The 23,771-nt window shown below is 47.7% G+C and overlaps 1 protein-coding gene across 1 annotated transcript in view; it reads left to right on the top strand.

Moving 5' to 3' along the window:
* Nucleotides 1-23,771, top strand: part of Tcerg1l (transcription elongation regulator 1 like) — a 189,641-nt gene that overhangs the window by 107,292 nt on the left and 58,578 nt on the right. Inside the window, exons 5-6 of the mRNA XM_006987612.3 lie at nt 11,323-11,417; nt 15,248-15,336. Coding sequence (XP_006987674.2) covers nt 11,323-11,417; nt 15,248-15,336 — 184 coding nt within the window. The remainder of the gene's footprint in view (nt 1-11,322; nt 11,418-15,247; nt 15,337-23,771) is intronic.

The following is a 23,771-nucleotide window of genomic DNA, read 5'->3' as shown; positions in this document are numbered from 1 at the left end:
CAGAATCTGAGCCATGGAGGCACAAAGGAGCAGTGTGGTGGGTCACAGGGACAGTTCACTCTTCCTGTCACTTGATATAGGAGTGATGGGGACATAGCCAGTTCAAGGAGGGTGACTGAGCCTCACTCGTAAAGCAGAATTGCGGAAAGAAATGTTGAGGTCAAGGTTTCTGTCTTCTGAAAAAGAACACAGTAGTCAACGATTTTAATCTGCTCTGTAGTCAACATACTGTCCTCCATGTGGTCCAGAGACCTAGGGAGGTCAGGTCCCCAGCTAATATTGAAGAACTGGGAGGGGAGGATATAAGTGGCAGAGATGGGGACAGTGTCACTCTAGAGAAACACGATCATGAAATCTCATGGGGGAAGGGCTGTGGGCAGGGATGAATTCCTGAGAGTAAGATCTGGTGAGGAAAGAATGGGATTGGCTTCTACCCTGCAGAGGGCAGGGAGAGCCAGCGAAGGGCAGTGGAAGCCCAAGGACAGGTTTGCAAACACAAGTGTTAGTTTGTGCAGCAGAAATCCTGATTCTAGTTTGACAGGGGGTGAGGAATCCCTCGGGTGCATTGCAATGGAATATTGGAGAAATAGACCCTGGAGAAACACTGTGTTTTCCAAACAAGAGGGTCTTGTTTTACCAGATGCCTTATAGTAAGTTAGGATCGATCACTTTAAAATTTTAGTATCACTAAATGAAATAGGCATTAAAGTTGCAAGTTCCCTGGAAAATGTCTACAGCCTCTAAGACGATCAAGTCCCTGCTGTGGCTCATGGTGTTAGGACACAGCCACTTTGGGCCTCTTTCTTCCCATCCTCTGAAAAGTATTGTCCTTGTCATACAAATGCACTTTGCTTGGCTTTCATGCAGAGTGGCTTCTTGATGCTTTGGCAGAGTGTTCTTCCAAGTGATGGGTGGAAGGTCTGCATTGGTGCCAGCCCAAATCAGATGGCATGGCTCGATGTGACAAATGAAATCTGTGCACAGAACCGTTCCCATCCTTCAGTGCAGGACCCACGATCCCAAGCCTGCATTCTTTAAAGGTTATGTTTGCCTTAAGCTAATTAAAGCCATTTGTATCAAACGACTGGGATAGCTTGCCTTTTGAAAATAGAGAAAATAACTGAAGAAGTTGGTTAAGAAAGTCTGAGTTAATTTCATCAGCTGAGCTGAGAACTGCACTATTAATTTTATTACATCTAAATGTGAGAATAAATCAGTTAGGTGAGGATTGCATTTCCATGTAGATTAGTCCTGCATGCAGAAGTCAGCGCTGACTCAATCTGAGCTCTCTGGAGGAGAGCGGCAGGCACATGCTGAAGCCGCAGGCCTGTAAATCAAAAGCTGCTCACTGAACTTGCACAGAGAGCCCAGTGTTCTTCCGAAATCACCTTTTGATTCTATCACATGGGGCTGCCGGCACAGTAAGTGCTCTTGTGCATTGTGCTCAGCCTGCCTAAGTATCTGTTCATTTAAATCATGCAAATACAGTGCCCTAGGATGAATTAATCATAAATCCTGATTTATGTCTGAATTGTTTAGGTATTTGCATCTTCTACTTTATCAACTTATTGAAGTTCTTCCAGTATGAGGCCCCCAGGAGAAACCAAGCCATAAAAGATACTGGCCTTGGGGTGCATAAGACTAACTCAATGGATTTTTTGGTCCAATAGGCACTGGTACCCTGTATCAAGAAATATCCACCATGTCGTGTATCATATGGCATTGCAGACTTAGCATCTTGGTCTAGAGCCGCCATCATTCTGTTTTGTGGTAGAAAAAATGAAAACTCAGAGAAGAAAAGCAATTACCCTTCATGGCTGCTGAGTGGCTGAGTTGGACTTTGACAACTTGGCCCGTCCAACTTCAACTTGGAGCCTGTGAGTGGAAGCCCATGTCTTTCTCTGGAAATGGTAGCTACTGTCCCAGACTGTTGTGACTTCTCAAATCAGGAAGACAGAGACAGGCATCTCTCATCTGATCCAGCTGTAGCTCTCTCCCTCTTCTTCCATGGTGACCAGACAGTTGAAGATCCCATGGCCCCAGGGTTATGAGCTCAGGTCCAGTGCAGGAGAATACACCTTTCCCAACCTGAGGTACAAAGCTCTCAGATCACAAGAATAGAGTGACAAGGGGGTATCTCAGAATACAGCATACACCTCAGATACCCAGCAACACTGTCATCCTCAGAGGTAATGGCGTAGCTTAAACTGGGATCCACTCTGTGGTTATAATTACCCCATTCTAGAGATGCAGCTGTAACAAATCTCTCTCTTGTGTTACGATTGCTTTAATATTGAATCCTATTTTTACAAAATGTTCCTATTTGATAAAATTTAATGATGCAATTTAGAAAATGAATATATTTAATCATGCTTTCTCTTCTATATTTAACTGAAGGTTATATAAAAAGGTGCTTTGAGGAAGTTCTAATATATGAAGTGATGAATGCCAGTATTTGAATGTTAGGACAGCCACACTTAGTTTTAACCTTGTCCAAATGCACCTTAGGCTGGCACCAACCCCTCTTCAAGTCTCATCTCTTCTGTAAACGCACAGTGGGCAGTGGACAGGAGTCTTCAGCATTTTCAGGGGCTAGCTGTTTGGTACCAGACACCCCACTGGTGTGCTCCTCCCTGGAGATATTACTCCCACTCTCAGCAATTCTTAGGTGCATTTAGGGGTGTGTGTGTGTGTGTGTGTGTGTGTGTGTGTGTGTGTGTGTGTGTGTGCGCGCGCGCGCGCGCGCGCGCGCACGCGTGCATGTGTGTATGACAATGTATTAATGAAAAAGAGGCCATGTTTGGAGGGAGGAAAGGGAAAGGAAAATGATATATTTACTTTATAATCTCAAAAAATTAAGCCTTCAATATAGCAATAAAGCTTGTTTATATATTCTTATATTTTAAATATACTATATAACATATAGTATACTAAGTCTCATGCTCTGGCGGTACCTGGCTCACAGTTCCAGCTCTCATGGCCCTCAGTGTGACCCTCTGCTTTGCCTGTGATGGAGAGAGACAAAGCCATACGCGTGAGAATCTTGGGGACAGCAACACCCAGGTGCAGCCTTCTTGTGGGTGTGTACGAGCTGGCACACACTCATGTCCGTGAAGTAGGTACCACAGAACTACTGCCGTTGCTTTGTTTTCTTGTGACACGGTTAACTGTGGCTCTCTGGAGTGTAGTGCCATCGTCCCATCTGTTGACTCTGATTTGACTTAATGAAGGCAAGAAGTAGCAAGCGAGTCTCTGCATCCCCAGAGCATTTGTGATGTGATGGATACCTCTGATGGGGCCCGAGGATCCCAGGGGCCCTTGAGACGGGTTTAGAAAAAGGTGGCATAAATTCTTACTCGAATGCCTCTTGTTCTCCCTAGCTGGGCTCTGATAAGTGGCATTGCAGGCATCTCACGCCTGGCTCTGAGTGGTTTTCAGATAGCTGGAGGATCAGCAGACTTGGGGACGCTCAGAGGAGAGGACAGTAGAGTGCTGTGGGAACAGGAGTTGATGTGCTGGTCTGGGAGAATGCATAGTGGTTTGCTTAGGAGAGAGGGAGACAGCGTGCTGGGAGAAAGGTTGGCGGCGTTCTGGGAGATGGCAGTGTGGTGCTGTGTGGTGGGCCCTCATGGTGTGCTTATCTCCTGGGAATTTCAACTGTGCCATCATCCTGCTTTAGACATACCATCTTTCCACAGTAAGCGTGTAGCCTGCAGATGTAAAAAGTCATAGCACCTGCCACAGGTCATGAGCCCCCTCCATCACCCTGAGGAGACCCCATCCCCTCAGGCCTTGGAGTGTCTTGTGCTGGGATCTCGTGGAGGGCTGTGAGTTTGAGGTGTGGGGCTCACCCTTCAGGCACCCAAGTAAACACCCTGTAGTGATCTGTGGCCATTGTGAAGCAGCTGATGTTACAGGTCCTGGGAGGACACAGGAAGTTTGAAAACACCCTGGAGCCAAAAGGAAGGGAGAGACTTTCTAACTATCTAAGAATGTAGAGGATGAAAGATTAAAAATAAAAATGGCCACCAGTCTGGGGACACATCTACACATGAAAAAGAAGTAGGAACTGACCTTATGTCAGAGAAGGGGCACTGGCGGACTGTGTTGCCCTGGTGTGGATTCTAACAGGAAAAGGGATATCACATTCACCCATGATGCTAAAAACCTAACAATTGTGTCCGTGAGTGTATATGTGTACACACATATCTGTATATATGCACATGCATGTGTATACCTGTGTGTGCACATGTATCTGTGTACCTGTGTATCTGTACTCATTTTTGTGTGTATACCATGTGTACATGTTTCTGCATATGAACCTCTGTGTATACACATATGTCTGTGTGTATAGACCTTTGTCTCTATAAACTTGTGTGCACACGTGTGTCTCTATGCTTGTGCCTGTATGTCTGTGGGTGTGTGTGCATGCACATGTATCCTTTGTGTGCCCCTGTGGGTACATTTCCTGTGTACAGCATCAGCATCTTAGAGAGTTGGAGAATTTGACCCACTTGTGCTAGCCCAAGTCCTAAGGTACAACTGTGACGATCCCAAGATCCCCAGAGCACAGCTTCCCGGAGTGCAGCACAGCCTCTTCCTACAGACAGGGGCACGCATCTCTGCTCTCCTCCCACCAGCTGTGAGTCGGCATTGTCTTGAGCGGTGGTTGTTGCTTGAAAAACCCAGCTTGACACTGAAATGGACTCAAGCTTTTGGGGAAAACCGCTATGTTTTTCAAGGTCACACGAACCTCTCTCTTCCTGCCCCCTCCTACCCTGACCTGTGCTTCTGCATCTTCTCCAGCCTCAGGCCATTTGTTCGTCCTCTTCCCTGCTCCAAGCCTGTGGCCAGGTTCCCATACTGCTATGTGCTGACCCCAGAGCACTTACAAGATGTGTGCTTTCTTACAGGAGTGGTCTAACTTAATGTCCCTACCTTTAAAATCTCAGCTGTAGGGTGGAGATTAGAACCTTGTTACTCTTGACATTGTGCAGGGTCACCCACTGCCCATTAATTCACCTCTGAATGCATGCTCATGGAGGCCAAAGATGTGGGTTGGAAGCTGGCTCTGCCGTCACTGTCTGGATCCAGAATGTACATGCTGTCCACTTCCTCTGGGCATAGCAGCTCACAGACTGCATCTGGGGTGGGTGGCTACAGCGCCTTGGTGGCCTGGGAACAGTTTTCTGGGGAACTAGTAACATTGTCCAGTACTTTCTTGGATACTGAAGCATACTTGCCATATACAGCATCATCAAAGAGCCTAAGTGTGTCTCGGGCACCCCTCTCTTCCTGCTGTCCCACAGGACAGCTGTGTTATAGTCTCCTTCATATTGCTGGCACTGTGATGGGTAATGCTCCTGTATCCATAGCCTCATGTGGTCTACCTGCATCAGGCAGGCAGACTGTTTCAGGTTCTGGAATGCTCTAAGGAAACTGGCCCATCACTTCACAGGCTATCCTGTCCAGTGGTGACCTAGGATTTCCCTAAAGTCAAGTGGAGCAATGGAGGAACAGAGAAACTGGTGTCTGTTACAGGGTGGGTCACCCTTCAGGGCCGGGATGGCCTTACTGTCCAGGATCCCCACACCTTGAGGAAGCTCAGCCCGGCCCTCCTGTCTGAATGTTTTACCACCTCATTGGCATAGGAAATTCCAAGAAAATAAAAATGGGTGGAAAAATCAATTCTCTCTGTCACTTGTCAACTCCGGAATCACAACCTGTGAAAAATTTAGGAGGACTCAGAAGTGATTTACATTGCCATGAAAATGATCTTCAGTATTATGGAACTTGGTGAGCCAAGCTGGAGAGCCAGGAGCTGGAGAGGCTGCGGGCGGGATCATCTCTCAGATGGATACCAGGAGCACTCGAGTGTCCTCTAGCTGGCTGTCAGGCTTGAGCAGAGCTTGGCAGTGACTTCACAGAGTGGAGGGTATTCCCTTCCTGGGAGGAGGTCTCTGAGGACAGTGCTAGTGTGGCTATCATTGTGATCAAACCCTTCCTGGCAGAGCTTCTGATTGGCCTATGCATCCTGGGATGGGCTCCCCAGTCAGGTGGTAAACTCCTTGTCCTGCTCCTGGAGCTGTGCATTGGGACAGTTCTGTCCCCCTACTGCCATGCCACTGGCTCCTGGGCTCCAGCTTTGATTTTGGCTGCACCTCCAAGGGTTCTGAGGAACCCTCTGTTCACCGGCCAGCTGGTACTGCTCTCGGGAAGCCCCGTCAGATAATATCACTTCTCTCACCTTTCTTCACCAACAAAGGAGCACTGCGCAAAAATCCTGTGAACAGTAAGCCAACACCTGCCAGTTCCTGTGACTTCCACAGCTCTGGCCCCTGTCCTCCCAGACTACCCTGTCATCCATGCTATTTCTCCCAGGCCTCAACATTGCCAAGGAGAAAAATCAAAGTGGAAGCCACTGGGGAGCCTTCAAATCAATGCTGGGCTTGATCAATAGACGGATTGCAGAGAAGGCATTACCATCATGCCTTGCTCCTAGGTGGAAATGTATCCTGCACTCCCCCAGGTACATGGGGGCCTGAAGTCTTACAACTTGTTGATTTTGCTCCATAAAGCAGTTCTCTCTGCCACTTCAGGGAGTCCTTTACGATGGCATCATCGGAGTCTGTGGAGAGGCCCAAAGCAAAGAGTACTTAAGCATGTCAGAGTGGACCCTGGAAGTGGCCCACAGAGGGCTGTAGAGTAGGCACTTCCACAGTGGAATGGCTGAAACCCAGACCCAATTATGTCTGGGGCCTCGAGGAGCTTCTCCCACGCACCTCCACAGGGGCTGCAAAATCAATGGCTGTTAAAAAGAGTTGGCTATTAAGGCAACCACATAGGGCAAGGTGCAGACATTTGTCACAGGTGTTCAGGGGATATATGTCTGCCATGAAGGGCTTTAAAATGATCATCAAAAATATTTTCTCCAAGACGCACCCAGGAGGACCAATATGAACCCATGAATCTCAAAGGCTAGCCTTTAAAATCTGATCTTTCCAAAGATCAACTGTTTCCAGTTAAATAAAGACTTCAGTATACCTTCTTAAGATAATGGAGGGATAAACATAAGCCATGCTTCCTTTGTTCAAGAATAGCATTACAGACACCTGGCCTTGCTGCCACTCCACTGACTTGGTTAACCATGGGTATTAATCTATATATCCTCAGAAGATGTGTGCATGCCTTTTTCCATGGTCACTGTGTTGTAACTATAGAGCATGAACTGTAGAGGCAAACCCAGCCTTGCTCCTTCCTTGCAAAGTCCGCCCTGTCTTGTTCTGTACAGCTTGCTCTTTATGACATTTTGGATAAAGTCCAAACCAAATGGCTTGTGGCTCATTCTTGGGTAGTAAAATCCCATCCACTCACTTACGGTCACAAAACAGGGCTCAGTCCAGTAATTAAATGTGTGAAGTCCGTAACAGTAATCAGAACCTCCAACTTCCCCTGAAGTTTGGCTTTTCTTTTCCCATACCTGGGCCTGCTTTGGGCTGGGCACTGTGAGCATGGAGTCAGTTCAGCTTATGTGTGCTCCTTCTTCCTCATTCTGCAGATGAAGATTGTGTGAAAGGTAGGAGGACAGGGGTCTCTAGGCCCTGCCTGGCCAGCCCTGGGAGGAGTTTGTGGAACACCCTTTCTTTTTCACAAGTGGCTGCTCCATCTCTGCACTTCTCTGCAGTTCTGTTATTAAAGTCCCCTGGACACAGGTCCATGTATCTCTGGCCAGCCTAGACCTCCTGCTATGGCTATTCACACCCGCATATACCTCAGTCCAAACCATTGCCCATCCCCGTTCTTAGAGTGCAGACGAGGCAAACTAAGAGTCTGGATCTGTCCATAAGCCTCTGAACAAACTTTGCTCTCCTATACCCTGGGTACCTAGTCTGGACCCTGAGCTGGAGCCTTTCATAAGGTGCAAAGAATAACAGGGATGGGCTTTGCCCCTCTGACCACACCGGAGTCTTGCTAGTGATGTTTAGGATGAGGACTGGTCTCTAGAGATCATGATATCCTACCGTAGGAGCTTGCAACCCCACCTTGACCGCTCAAGTAGGTAAGTCTCAGTTCAAGAGCTTGGCCAATGACCTAATCAACCATGTCTCCATAGTGAGACCTCCACTTTTGGACAGCAAGCTGGGGATCTTACTGGACTGAAAACACGTTCAGTTGCCAGGTGCCTAGAGAAGGCATAGAAGCATCATGCTTTGTCCTATCCCAGGTCCTATGTCAATGACAGTGAATCTGGAAGGTGTGAAGAGGCAAGGACCACAGCTACTATTAACTGAATGGCCTTGCCCCTGCTTTATGCCTCAGAGCAACAAAGTTCTGTTGACTCTTTAGAGCACTTTGGACAGGAGAGAACAGGTAACAGGGTAGAGAAGTATCGACAGCCTGGCTCAAGGCTGACGTCAAGGTTCACCTGTGTACATTTTTTAATGTGATTTTTGCCCCTGCGGGGGGCGTGTCACAAAGCAAATGGTAATTTCATCCATGTGTTCTTTCTTCACTCTTCCATGGGATGGTGATTCAGGGACTTGCCCATCCTGCTCTGTGAAATATGGAGGCAGAATTGCCCAGTGTAGAATCAGGACAGAGACCTGTGCCCAGGTCTACTTTACATGTTGACAATGAATGGACTTCAGGTGTGACCCTAGACTTATAGAAGTCTTTTCAAAATTACATTTATTTAGTGTGTGTGTGTGTGTGTGTGTGTGTGTGTGTGTGTGTGTGTGTGTAACATTCTCTGTGTATAGCATTCTGTGCTTGTAGAGGTCAGCCTTTACCACGGAACCATCTTGAAGACATACACTCTAGAAACTTCAGTGTGCTCAGCAGCAAGGCTTGGCATCATAGGTGAGGAAATTGTCCAATTTCCTTGACTTTATATTTTGTGTCTTGACTTAGATTTGATTATTCACCAGAATGGGAAGCTGATAGCTCCTCTCAAGGTGGACCTATCTGCCTCTCCCTGTTCCTCCCTCCCTCCCTCCCTCCCTCCCTCCCTCCCTCCCTCCCTCCCTCCTTCCCTCCCTCCCTCCATCCCTCCCTCCCTCCCTCTCTCTCTCCCTTCCTCCTTTCCCTTCCTCCCTTCCTTTCTTTCTTCCTATTTTTGTCAGTACTGGGCCTCCAACCCCAGGCCTCACACATGCTGGGCAAGAACTCTTCTACTGAGTCACACCCTACCCACTTTCAGGCTAATCTTGAAATGATTGGGTAGATGGTTTGACCAGGCCTAGGGATGTGTCTTGGTTATGGCTATGACTGGTTGTGCTGGAGCCCTGTGGTTAGCATGTCTGGCTCCTGTGCAAAAGGAAGGGCATGTAGTGAAAACTCAGTCTTGCACATACAATGAGATGAAGAAGCCACGACACCAGCGTTGCATGCTTGGCTTGCTTGCCTACAGTTTGAGCCAATAATGGCTGCTCCTTCAGATGCAAGTGCCAGCTCTCTGTCCTCTGGGGAAAATGTCAGCCAGGACTTCTACAGAGTGACAGTGATGGACAAGGGTCCTCGTATTCATGACATCCCCTAGGTGCTCACACCCACTCCTAGAAGGAGAAGAGGAGCCAAGAGTTGTAACATTCATGTTTCTGCCTGGTCCAGATAATATGCCTCTGTGCCCCAGGGCTACTCTGTCCATGGTCAGAGCTTGCTAGCTGCTCTGTCTGTGAAGTACAGTTGCTAACTGAACATACTTCAGTGAGAGTCTTCCTCCTCACAGCTCAGGATGCCCTGTAGCTGCTTGGCTCTGCAGCCACAGCCTTCAGGGCACAGATACCCACAGTGAGCATGATGGTCACCTCACATCCAGCATGGGAATCAGATCTGCATGGCCCCCTCCACAAACATGAACAGAATGGGTGGCAGAGAATTCAGTGTTGGCAGTAATCATGATGTTGGCAGTGCACAAGATATTCGCAGTGGTAGATCAAGAAAGATTGCAGGTGAAAAGTACCAAGATGGTTCCCCTGCCTTGCCCTGCCTGCCTCATCCTCCAGGCTCAGATGTTTTCCCAGAGGAAGCCACTGGTCACCAGTTTTGCATGTGCATGTTTGCACATGTGTGCACATTTGTGCTGCATGCACACACAGGGGAAGCTATTCCTGCCATCTCCTGCTTTCGCCTCTGTGGCCTTCCCAATAGAGGTTGATGTCAGACGCTCTGGGCCTCCATGAGAAGTGGAAGGGTTCCAATGTCATGGTTCTCAAACCAGGAGAAGCCTGCTGCTGCTTCTCTGGTGGTTTCTCTTTCTGTTGGGTTGGTGTGTGGTTGGACATTTTAGTTTCCCTTTCTATTCTTGGTGCTAAAACAGTCATCAGTGTGCTGTCTTTTCCTGAAAGCATTTGCTATGTTTTTTTTTTTTTTTTTTGAGCCATTGGATAGATATAGTTTGAAAAAGAAACTTCAAATTTCAACTTGGATTTCATTTGAGGCTTGCCAGATTGTGTCTTTTTCTCTACTCCTTTGCTCATGCAGTTATTGTTCAAATGTCATGCACTCCAGGCCATGGAAAACCCCCTTACCCATTTGCTGATGAGCAAGGGATAGCTAGAGGTATGGTTGGCTTGGGTTCTTCTCCCTACCCTTCAGGGATGTCCCATGGTGTCCATGATGGCTACCAGTTGTCAAACTCTTACTGAGGCTGGTTCTGTGGCACACGTTGTTCCTTGTCTTTTCTGGGGGAAGGCCTGGGTCCTATCCCCAACCCAAGTAGTCTGGCCACACAGCATTAACAAAGGTGATTTAGACTATGCTGAGTTCAGGCCATATGAAGTTTGATGGACCAAGGAAGCTCTGTCTGCCCGGGTATTGGGAAGCACAGGGAAAGTGATAGCATCCAGATTAGCATATGGGCCATATGGGATGAGCCATGGCAGTGGCTAACCATTTTCTAGTAGTATTCTTACCACCTCCCACCATGTGCTGACTCACCATGTAGTTTTTGTTGGGGACACTCTCCATGTGCTCATTTTTCCTTGGATTCTTCATTTAAAAGATTATGGGGAAGAGAGTGAGACTGGCCAGCATCTTCAGAGAAAGGTCAAAAAGAGGGCTGCAGAGAGTCACAGACAGAGATGTTATGGGTGGTCCTTAGCTGGGTCAGGAAGGGGTCCAGGGGAGAGACCCATGTCTCTGAGGCTCAGCATCAGGATAACGTCGTCATTAGATGATAGTTGGAAGGCAAGATGGCAGAGTCTGCCTGTAGACTGGTAATCAATTTGGATTTTCAAAGCCACATTTTATCTTTGCTTAATTTTTCAAATTATGACTGACACGACAAATGGAATACTAATGAGCATTGTTTTGGTCCTGCAGATAAAAGCAAAGAGCTCAGCCGTGCACCCCGTCCCCCTGCACTGATGCTACGAGCCCCGGAGAGGAAAAGCCTGGCGGGAGACAAAGAGGATAAGGTGAGGGTCAACCCTTGGAGTTACAGAGACATAATCCATAGGTGGAAGATCCAGGGCTGGGACACCCTCACACATGTTTTTCACACGCATTTATGGCTTTGCCAGTCTGCCCTACACCACAGCTGAATCTAGCCTGGCAACTTTATATCCCAAAGGAGAGTAAACCCCAGGCAAGGTCAAGCAGAGAATCCCAACCTAGTAGAGTTCATGGATGGAATCCTGTGGGAAGGAGCTTGGCTTCCAGTTCAGTTCACACTGCATCTGTTTTCAGAATGAAGAGAAGACATGTGAGGAGCAGGCTTCTGCTGACATGCAGTTCCGAGTTGGGTTTTAGTGTTAAAGAAATCCCAAGGCATGGCTATTTTTCTTTAAATATTGATATTTTAGGTCATTCTCTTCACACGTTTGTCAAATGGCTACACAACCCTGCTTCTGGATAAGCTGGGGTTTTCCTGTGCCACTAGACTTGAGAATAACAATTGCATGCACCTGCCCTCACCAGGCTGTCCTAGAGCCTCTGTGTCTCAGAACCTTCCAACATGTTCTCCTCTTTACTTTCCTCAAGTGTTCCTACCTCATGCCCACTGGGAGTGCTCTGTTCTCCCTGGCCATGCTCCCCAGTGAGCCTCACCGCAGGACATAATCACCCTGAAGCTCACCCACCTCTTCTTTACTACTTCTAGTATCAATGTTGAATGGTGAGCACCAATCCCAAGTGTGTGTTGGTGCAGATTAAAATCTGCTCTGGTGCATGAGCTTTCAGAAGAGATTAGCAATCTATACCGGAATTACGTATTAATTACACAGCTAGTCTTGCCGGGGCCGTCCACAAATACTAGCTTTATTACTGGGTTCTGCCAGTCTGATTCACTTTTATTACTTCCCCATCAGGCAGAGTTTTACACCATGATTAGCCATTTTTATCACCAACAGGAAATCATAACCAGCATGCACCTCATGAAGAAGATCTTGGTAATTAGCAGGAGAGGATCCTAGCATTGCCAAATTTAGAAGTTGGTCCCATTACAAATTACACTCTACCATACTTACTTGAATAATTTGGTACTCAGAGCCTCTGTGTTGAGTTCTCTTGGTCAATTAACTTCCAAATGAAAATCCCCTCCAGTTTTCCTAATTGGATTAGCAATATAAACCCTGGTATTAATATATATATATATATATATATATATATATATATATATATATATATATATATATATACATACATACATACATATATATATTTGTGAAGATAAGTGCTTCTTAATACTCCCTGTTAAGCTAATTATTTATCCTGACCTCATTTTCTCACAGGAAACAAAGATACTTTGTACTTCTAGAAAGTTCTTTTAAAAATCCCATGAAAGATTTGTTCTTATACTTATGAATGTAAGGGGTAACTGTATAAATTAAAAACCATTTATTAAATGCTGGTATCAGCCACAAAGAGCAGCGGATATGGGCGCACCAGAAAGGCACAGGATGCCCATGCACAGTTGCCATCATGGGTTCAATGCTTCAGTCACCTTCCCAGATTTATCCCCACACAGAACAGGGCAAGTGCTTCTGTGGCTTTCTGCTCCTATCTCAGGTTTGTTGTCCTTCCCTGGGGGGAGGGACTGGCTGGTCCTTTTTATAACACAGTCAACATGGAGCAGCTTTGTTTTATTATTAAGGATTTTACCAAAGAGCTCCACTCGGCAGATTTACCTCTTCGGAATTTCTCCCTCTTTTAAAAAATTTAAATGATGTGTCTGTGTGTGAATATGTGCACATGATTGTGGGTGCCTAAGGAGGCCAGAAGAGGATATCAGATTCTCTGGAGCTGGAGTTGCAGGTTGTTGTGAAAGGCCCAACGTGAGCACTTGGAACAAAATTCAGGTCTTCTTCGAGAAAAGTGTGTAGTCTGAACCTCTCAGTCATTACTCCAGTTCCAGGTTTAACCCTCTTTGGCCAGTGGTTCTCAACTTGTACGTCATGACTCCTGGGGTGTGTGTGTCACATAGCAGAAATTGTGTATATCAGATATTTACATTATATTCATCACAGTAGCAAAATTACAGTTATGAAGTGGCAATGAAGTAATTTTATGGTTGGGGGTCACCACACCATGAGGAACTGTATTAAAGGGTCACAGCATCAGGAAGGTTGAGAACCACTGCTCTTGGCTCTTATAGTAACTCAGAGTCCTTTCTCACTACATAAGAACTTCATGCCTAGGATGTCCGTAACTTAGTGCATCCCTTTCTCCATACCCAGAAGAGTGACAAGGAAAACAAAAAAAGCATTGTCCTGGGCTTTGGTCCCTGGTGTCAGGCATCAGTGCCACCACTGTCCCTCTCACACTGACCTCCTGTTGGGGGTTTCTGCCACTGGGATGACTACTCACTTCATGTAGATTTGGTTGGGCAGGTGGTCAGTCATATTTTTCTGTACATGCCTTAAAACTCACTGGCATTGTTACTGGTAAAACCATGGCTCTAAAGCATCAAAGTGATACTCAGTTTTGCAGCCCTCAGCTGAGAACAGGTTGTCATTTGAAACAACCTATCTGCCCTTTAATCTCACCTGAATTACCGGATAGAAAGAAAGGCCATCATATTTGTTGTGGTCTGAGTTTGATATTGGAGCCATGCAAACTGCTGAGGGTGGGCTGGGGTGGGTGACAGAGGTCTAGAAAGGTCCTTATCCCTGGAATTTATGCTTTCTGAATCGTTTCCTTTCCTAGAACGGTGGCATAGTTGTATTAATGCGTGTTTACTTTTGAAGGGCCTCCTCTCCTGATGTTTCTCTTTCATGGTGGGAATTAGGCTTTAGCTCATTGTTGAACCGAGGTTTCATGACTGCCTTAAGTAGGACAGCTAAGTATGGCATGCTGAGTCTTGGCTTTGGGTCCCTGTTGGACTTGTGATTGTCCAGAGTTCTTAATTTCAAACAATATTTGCCCCCCCTGCCCCAGTTCCATCTGGGAGAAGGGCCCACTTGCTGCTGTTTTGGACTGGAGAGAATAAATCTTCATTTTCCTCTAAGAGGTACCAACAGCTTTTGTTTTCTAAAAAAGAACAAAGGAAGTGACACTTTCCAAACCCAGATGAGCAATGGAATCACATATACTTTGAAAAATGACCCCTTGAGTGCTGTCTGAGCAAGGTGCTGCTGATCCAGAAAGGTGGGGAATATCCCTATCTCCAGAGCAGCCAAACCTGTCTGGGACTCTTTTCTCCCTTAAGGAAGGCAGCTTGAGCCAGGTGTGGTGGCTGACACAGGAAAGGCTAGTATTCAAGAGGTTGAGATGAGAGGATCACTGCAAGTTTGAGTTCACCCTAGGCTGTTCCAGGCCAGCCTAGGTAGAGTAGGCTGGTCACTTCCTCTGCCATAATGGACCCAACTGTTAGCCTTGGCTGTGTCTAGGATACCTTGCAGCATGGGATTCTCTGTTACTGGACATAGGGATTTCACGGCACAGTGACTCCAGTCTATGAGTCCTGGATAATGAGCTCAGTGATGTTTTTCTACCCCTGCCCATCCCCCAGATCTGCAGTACTCTCATGACTCCCCTGTCTCTGGATCTGAGAACAGAAGACAAGTGGGGACCTTAGAGGCTGCCTCTTGTGGGTTGCTCTCCATGTGTATGTAGTCTAGTCCGTTGTCAACTCAAGCCTTCTTGTGACTGCCCAAACAAGAGCCTCCTCTCTTGATGTTCTTCTCAGTGGTCCTTGCTGGAGACAGCTGAGTCTGCTAGGGACTTGGTTACTTTCCCCTCTGTTACTGGAGCTGAGAGAGTGTTCAGAATTAAAACAATCATCTCTCTCCTTCTCTTTCATTCAAAGGAGCCTCCACCCATGCTGGGAAGAGGGGAGGAGACTGCAGCAAAAGGGAACAGACCTGTGGCCTCCACGCCTGTGCCCGGATCCCCCTGGTAAGTCTCTTCTAAAGCCAAGAGCTATATAAAACACAGCTTCGCCGGGCGGTGGTGGCGCACGCCTTTAATCCCAGCACTCGGGAGGCAGAGCCAGGCGGATCTCCGTGAGTTCGAGGCCAGCCTGGGCTACCAAGTGAGCTCCAGGAAAGGCGCAAAGCTACACAGAGAAACCCTGTCTCGAAAAACCAAAAAAAAAAAAAAAAAAAAAAAAAAAAAAAAAAAAAAAAAAACACAGCTTCGTGTCCCAGAGTCTGCTTAATGTCATCAGAGAGAAAGTGCATGCTCCTTAGGTGTATTATGCTTAATAAAACAAAATCTCCACCCCAGGGCAGGTATAATTCTCCGCTGTTGTCACATCTGTAGAAAGGAAAATGGCGCTTAAGTGATGAGTTTCTCTGTCTTGATGTATTTGTATGAATTAAAAGAGCAGCGTTGTTGCATATAGATCAGCGAGAGTCAGCGGCTCGAGGTAAATGTAGCGTGCCATGAGCTGCTAAGAATTCTCTACCCTCTCCTGGAGGAGGAGCATCGGGAAGTAACTGTTAATTAAAGCCATGTCTCGCTCTCTCCAGCTGCCCTGCGAGGATTCCTGATCTCTGAGTATGCCTTACTCCAAAACACCTTCCACAAGGGAGCCACAGTCTTTGGTTTTTAAAAGTGCCCTTTTCTAATGGAGTAATTTGGAACTGGGATAAAAAGGTTATTATAGTAAAAATTAGTTTTAAAACCTGACAATTGGAGTACAATATACAGCTGGGAGGAAATGCTAAATCCAACTAAGAGAAATAGCAATGATGGCATTAGTATAATGTGCCCTCCAGGGACAGCAATGGGGGTATTGGGGTAATGTGCCCTTTGGGGGATGCAGTGGGGGAGGTATCAGGGTAATATGCCCTCTGGGAGCTGCAATGGGGCCATCAGGGTACAACATTCTCTAAGAACAGCAATGGCACGTGTCAGGAAGAATGACTTGCTCATTGTCTCAGGTCCTCACATCTACTGTGCAGGGCTTATTGAACCCTGTAGCTGTGTGCTGGCTATCTATTCTACTTAAGAGAAAGGGTATCCTTTCTTCCTGTGTAGGGTAGTGCCCATGTTGTAGCATTAGTGACCTCTTGTTCACCACCTTCTGCGATGTCCCTGGGAGTGACTGGGTGCTGCTTCCCTAAGCCCATGGACCCCAGGGCTCTCTGAGTCTATTGTTCAATTCTGACTCCAGATACTAGATTACAAGGTGACATCAGCTCTCTGGGCTAAAGGCTCAGTCCCAGGAGACTATTTCATAAAGATGCTAGTCAGCAGGTGGCCTCAGCAGGCTACCCACACTCTGTCTAGCTGACTACAAATCCAGGGCCTCCCACTGCCTCCCCTCAATTTTGGTGATAATTCTCTAGAGTGACTCACAGGACTCAGGAAAGTGCTTAACTGTGATTAGCTATGATTGCGGTTTTATTATAAAGGATATGACTCAGGAGCTGTGAGATAGAAGAGAATCACAAGGCCCTGGGTTGGGACAGAGCCTAGTGCCTCTATGCCTTCTTTGGGCACCTGGCAACTGAACATATTTTCATGCCCAGAAGATGCCCAGCTTGCTGTTCTATTTCAATGGCAGTGTCCCTATGGAGACATATTCAGGTAGGTCTTTGGCCAAGTGATTAAACCCAGTCCTACTTCCCTGGGAGGTTATGGTGGAGTTGCAAGCTCTCACAGTGGGATAGCCTGATCTATGGAGACAGTCCACATCCTGAACATTCTAACAAGAACTCAGGTGTGGTCAGAGGAGCAAGGTATGCTCCTGTCACTCATTAGGTCTCAGGAACCTCAGCAGTTCTTTTCCAGGATCTAGAGGGAAAAACTATGTGTAGAAATACCCATTGATCATACCTCATGCCTTGGCATCCATGGAGCTGCCCTTGGGAGACTGTACCTCTAGATGTGACCTTGAATAGCAGAATCTTTTAACCAAATCCTGTGGCTTGCTTTCGTCTGATACAGTGATGCAGTGAAGAATGGGAAATGGGCCAGGTTGAAGGTCAGCAAGGCTCATAGGTGGTAACTCTTCCACTCCCTGCATGGGGATTTTTGGCCTCTGAATTAAGTCAGAATGTGAGCCTTCTTGCCTTGACTATCACACGATCGTGATATAAATGAACCCCTTCTTGCTACAGCAGGTGTTTGGGAATCACAGAGTGTGTGTGTGTGGGGGGGGGTTGGCTCATTGGAATAAAACATTCTATCCCAGGAACAGGATCACATGAGACTATTGTTGGTTTCTGAGAGTGGAGCCACCAAGTCCAGGATTCTTCTAGAAGGTGGGATGAACAAGGGTGTGGTGCCAGTTGAGAGGAGGCCCTTCATCTGGTTAGCTGGGGTGAGTAGGAGCAAGGTTGTGAGACCAAGGTGCGGCTGGAGAGGGTCCAGGCCTGAAAGGAGGGACAGAGCCACAGAGGCCCCACTGGACACACAAAGTCCCTGCTGCCCTACTGCCTTAGGCTGGTGGAGGGCAGCTCCTGGCCCTCTCCTGTCTGACTGACAAGCTGATTGTAGTGGAGACTATGCAACAGGGCCCATCTGAGCAGTGCACAGGGTACCATCCTCTAGGAAAAATCCCTAGATACCTATACATGCATGGAGGGGCTCCATTCCATGGACCAATCAGAATTAGGCCTCTCCACTGGGACCTGTGCAGTATTACAGAGGGTGAGGAGGGTGGTGCTATCTCCCTTGCATCCTTTGCTTTGTGTGTTCCTAACTTCAGCTCTGCTTAAGCTAGAGTACCTTGCCTTATAAAGTGGCCCTTTAGCTAAGGATGTTGTGTTGGAAGATCACACCCGACCCAGGAGGGGATTCTTCCTTGCTCTGAGAAGTAGAGGAACCTGGATACTCCATGGAGAATAACAGCTCCCAGTTCTCACTTCTGCTGCCAGCATGGTTGAGAGGGACTTTGTGGGCACCCGGAGTGACAGCCTCATTAATCCTGGCATCACACGTTTGGAGTCTTAGGGACCAGACTCTTGCTGACAGCAGTCTGCTTAGGGATGTTACTTCTCCACCTGGGGAGCCAGGGCTGTCTTCCCCAGGACCGGAGGTCCTCCACATGTGGAGCTATATGCCTCTGTCTCTCCTTAGGGAGAGCCTTGACATCATCTCTGTTATCTCAAGTCATTGCTGCCATCACACTCTTGGGGTTCACCAGTGTCTGGTTGTCCCTGGTCAGCCAGGTACTCTGGGAAGCCCCAGAGGTGCAGAAGCCACAATGTGTCCCCTTTACCTATCTCTGTTCACATATATCATCTGCAGTCATGGTATAACTGCTAACAAGCAACTCCATTCAAGTCGGAAGGCAGAAGCTCCTTGGTGGAGATGGGCAGGGTCAGGGCAAGTGCAGCGTGGGAGGTGGTGATGTCCCATCACCAGCTTCATGGATGTGGGTGCACATCACAGGAATTCCGGGATCTCTGTCTCAGCAGCGGAAGACTTAGGTTATAGCCACCCTGACAGCATCTCCTGGAGGTATGCTCATTGGCTGTGGGTAGGCCACGGTTTTCCGTTAGCCCAGCAGGGCACTGTCCCCTCACTGCTCTGAGAACCAGACATTTCTGTGGCTGGTAGTAAAGCAGGACAAAAAACAAAGTCCTGCACCTGGGGTCAGGACAGCATTCCCTGTTGAAGTTGCATGTATGAAAGGGGCAGTGGAGTCTCTGGGGATCAGACTACAGAACCCCAGGGTTCTTCAGTCACTGCAAACATCAGGTGGGGTGTCAGGTGACATGATACACAGCAGATGTCAGACAGGTTGAAGAAATGGCTTTAAAAATGTGAGAGGGCCCGCCCTATAGGGCCACTCTATGCTGAAGAGTTCAGTAAGCCAAAAGTGAGCCAGAGCATCCCGAGGCCTTCATCACCATGTAGGATGCCCTCCTATAGTCTAATTACCAAGAGATGGCCAGACAGATGGTCTCCTCATACCCATTAGTGTAACCCTAGAAACACAAAGCCAATCCCTGAATAAGAGTGGATCCAGAGTTCTGCCCATTCTCCTCTCATGGTGGGTGCCAGTTTAACCGTTAAAGATGTTTCCTGGCTCCAGAATCACATCTTCAGCCAACTCTCCATTTCAAAAGGGCTCGGAGCTTATTGCTGTTGGGTGGTTTGAAGGGACCCGGAGTCCAGACACAGGTTTTAAGGTGCTGAAGAGGGAAGTATGTGCATCCACTTCCACACAAAGTGAAGCCTCACTCATGAGGAGGCTGAGCATACCCCTGGTGTTGCTGAGGGAACTGATCCTTTCTCCTGTTAACACTAAAGTGCTTCTCTTGCAATTATTGATGACACGGGGACATTTCAAAGGTAATGGCCACACAAAGTGTAAAATCCATGAGGCTTTCACTCAAAGGGCAATGAATGTCAACATCAATGATTCATTAGCATCTGAGAGTCATTTTAGAGATTATGGGTTTATAAATAATTAGCTATTTTCATGAAATTTAAACCATGTGTACTGAACATTTCACATCACTTCACTTTTCTAAGAAGGACCAGATTGATGTGGTTCAAGTTTTGCTGGCGACTTATCAGCAAAGTTCTTTGTGAAGTGACGTGGGAAGAAGAAGAGGGCTGCCAAGGTGTCAAGGGACGTGGCGCCGTCACAGGCACCCCCTTGCCAAGGTGGATTCCCCTCATGCTCGGTTCTTGTCCTAAGAATCAGAGACAGTTGGAGTGCTGAGTCCTTGCCCAATGAGCATGGCTCGTTGCCAGGCTGGCGCCTTTTGTCCCACTGAAAGGCCAGTGGTGAGCATTCCTTGTTGGGTTAGAGATGTGTTTGGGAAGAACCACTGCAAGCGTGTCTCTTAGAGCGGAGTTAGCCCTCCTAGGCACAGTCTTTGTCCCTGGTTTCATGTTAACAGCATGGCTTTTGTTCTGACTTCATTTGACATTTGAAGAATATCATAACTACCAATTAATTGCATACAGCTTTAAAAAAAAATAGGATCTCTGGACATGTGGGGAAGTATTGCGTTTGTTTGACTTTAAAAGGATCTGCTTTCATGTTCGTGGATGAAGTTGGCTGAGCTGCTTCAGAGAGAAAAGAGCAGCTCCCCAGGCGCGACACATACGGATGTTTGACTGGAGAGGGAGAGGTGATTAGGAATCACAGTTATTAAGGGAGAAGCGGGCTGGGCCGCATCAGTGCGGTGTCAATTCTTCATGTGACATGTGATCATGCTCGCTCAGCTGAGAGCAAGCATCACTCTTCTTTGAGTACATACTGCTGAAGGGAAACCAAATGTCACTTTGTCCCCTTTGCATAATTGAGCCTTTTATTATGTCAGAGAAGGGACAGGTACGGTGTTACTGCTGGGGAGGGGAGCTGAATGCTGAATTAAATGTCAAAGTACTTAGTTATGGCAGATGGAGGAGGAGGCAGGAGGAAGCCACCACTTAGACCCAGGCTTAAGTGGCCTCTGGAGGTGTCCTCCTGGGTGGGTAGAGGGAGGAATGTACAGCTCCCAGCTCCAGGTGTTTTATCAATCTCCATGAGGTAGACTAGATTCCTGAAACAATGCTAGGCTGTAGGATCCACTGTGGCATCTCAACTGTGATTTTGATTATCTTAGACTGAGTAGGGAGGCCAGATGTCAGGGTAGCTGGTGTTTTGTTTTGTTATTGTTATGTTTTAAAAAAGCCCGGTAGTGTGTAAAAAGTGGGGACCCTGGTAGAGAAAGACAAAAGAGAGTAGTGTCATGCCTTCACAAGATAGATCCTTTAGGCAGCCCCAGACCCCTGATGGGTTGGCCTCCCTAGTTCCTTGGAGACAGCCTGTGCTATATGTAGAGAGGTAGGGCCCGTGATCACACTCTGAAAGGCTGGAAGCAGAGTGTCCCAAAACTAACTGCTCATCAGCTACTGCTAATTGGCCACTCCTAGAATGAGGACATCTGAGAAACAGCTAGAGATAGCTAGCTCCAACATGTCCAGGGCATGCCAAGAAGCATCAAGGACAAGCCCTGAGTTGCAGTGGAGGAGCCCAGGCTGGCACACCTTGAAGAGCCATTCCTGCAGCCTCTCTGGGTGCCACAGTGAGAAGGCATGTGAGCGGCAGGCGAGGCTTTGTCAACTCTTCCATAGTCCTCTCTCCTCACCCCTGCCCACTCTCACCTCAGAAAGAGAAAAGACACAGAGAAAGCGGCGCCTGAAAGGTGCTGAGGCATTGCCTTCAGGAGCCAGGCCCCAATTCCACACTGTACCTCTCCAGATCCCTGAGAAACATTCCTCTGGCAAGCATCACTGCTGGGCCAGCCTTTAATATGGGGGATGTGACAGTCGGGTTATAAAGCTATGAACATTCTCAGGTACAGTGGTGCTGACAGTCATGTGTCAGCTGCTCGTTATCCCTATCCTGGGTGTGAGATACAATGTCCCTATTCCCTGTGAACTCACTCTGAAATAAATGGGGTGGAGGGAGGCATGGCCAATGTGGTTGGGTTGGAAAGCATGTTCTTCTCACCCCCTTGATTAGACTCCACAAGCCTCATGGTCCTCTACTTCACCTGCAACTGGGCCACAGAGGACCCACAGCCCTGTCCAGGTCAGTCCCCTGTGGAGATGAAGCCCCAGAGAGAAAATGGCAAAGGGGAACTGTCCATTGATGGCAAACCAGATCCAGTAAGCTCCAAGCTTCATCCAGAAGTCATGGGCAGAGCATGGAGGGCATAGTCCATAGAACAAGAAGCCACAAGTATGTTTGTCCAGGATTCATGGAGGCAGCAGGCCAGACTCCATTTCCCACATCAGTGGGCCGAGCAGCTGTGATTCTCCCACACCTCAGGACTTGCTGTTCAAAGGGTGACTTTATTACTAAAAACCCTTTTCTAGAACAAAACACCACCACCAGATCTCTACACAAGGGGCTTCTCAGTGTAGGGATCCTGTATCAGACTTAAATAACTCCATTGTGCTAATTACATCCTCCGGGATCCAGGGACATTTTTCGAGAAGAGGGATATGGCTGCCATCCAGGAATTATCCGGCATGATTGGAGAAGAGGAGCTATCCATGTACTTAAAATGGGCATAAAATGAAACATAAAATTAATTTTGCATGTCATAGCCAGCTCCGTCTAGTTGAAACCAACTGGAACAAGTGGATGGGCAGATTTCCTCCTGGGAGCCACATCTATTTACCTGTCACTGGCCCTGCAGTTCAATTCCACATGCTTCCCCCGGGCACGGGGACTGGTTCTCTGCAGCCTGGATGTAAATGTGTACTGTGTTAATTGTCACTCCTCCCCCTAGACGCTAATGCTCCATTAAGTCTCTAATTAGCTCCATTCCTCCGTGGCTTTAGAAGTTTGGTGGTGGCGAGATGGGAAGCAGGCGATGTTTCCTCCACCTTGAGGCATCTCAGAGAGCCAGTCCTTCTCGGGGTGGGATGCACTGGTATGGCTCTCAGAGAACTCAGAATGGGCAATGAAGATTCATCTTTGTGAAAAGGAGGCCGGGGGTAATTTGGCCAAATAAATGTAAATCTTGATATGTGAAGTCCCTTTCTTTAGTGGATGAGAGAGCTTGGGAGGTAGAGAGGAGACACCTGAGAATCCAGAGATGCTGGCCTGGGCCTCCCAGCAGAAAGACTTTGAGATACATGTCCCTAATGGTCCTTGCATCCCTGACTTCGGGGAAAGGAGCATAACTGTTGAAGGCAATGAGTCCAGCTCCCCTGCATTGCTTCATTCTGGTCTGTGGTGAGATTCAGGTGTCCCCTCTGGAGGCCGCTCTAACCTGCAGAGCCCTGCCCTTGCTCCCTCCACTGGAGACCATGTGTCCAGTAGCTCTCTAACTTCTCAGCCTAAGGTCTAAGGAGCCTTCAGCAGGGTACGGACTCCTAACCCTCTACCATCTAACTTCTTGGACCACCTACATAGATGCACCTGCCTAGATACACCTGTCTACACCCAGCATAGAAGCTGTCTGTCCAAGTCCAGGTGCCCACCTTTTCCAGATCAATTGATTTGCTTTAAGCCAAGTTTCCAGTTGATGGGAAATCTCTATGTGGCAGACCAGGGTCCACAGCTGACTGTCATGACTAAACCTCAGCACTCTGGGGCAGGATTCCTGCTCCTCTCAACCCCGAGGAGGAGGACTGTCTTCACTCATCTGATTTCAGCTTCTCATCCCTCCAGTTCTCTCATGCCCAAGCCCCTTCTCTGACCACAGTCTTACCTGAACTCAGTGTGTCACCCTCAGCCTTCTGGACAGCTAGGGGTTTCCTACAGACCACCTGCAGAGATCCATCTGTTCCACATTAGAAGAGCCTCTAGAGCCCTGTGGGGGACTGGGATGAGCTGAGGCTGTTGCATATGGCTCCCCGCTCTCTCTATACCCCTCCTACATTTCTGTCCTTGAGGGTTGACCTGCAACTATATTTCCTCC

Source organism: Peromyscus maniculatus, chromosome 1 (genome assembly GCF_049852395.1).
Source record: "Peromyscus maniculatus bairdii isolate BWxNUB_F1_BW_parent chromosome 1, HU_Pman_BW_mat_3.1, whole genome shotgun sequence".
In the NCBI taxonomy this organism is placed as follows: domain Eukaryota; kingdom Metazoa; phylum Chordata; class Mammalia; order Rodentia; family Cricetidae; genus Peromyscus; species Peromyscus maniculatus.
The sequence above is the reverse complement of the archived record's forward strand: the minus strand, read 5'-3'. Positions and strand labels throughout refer to the sequence as shown.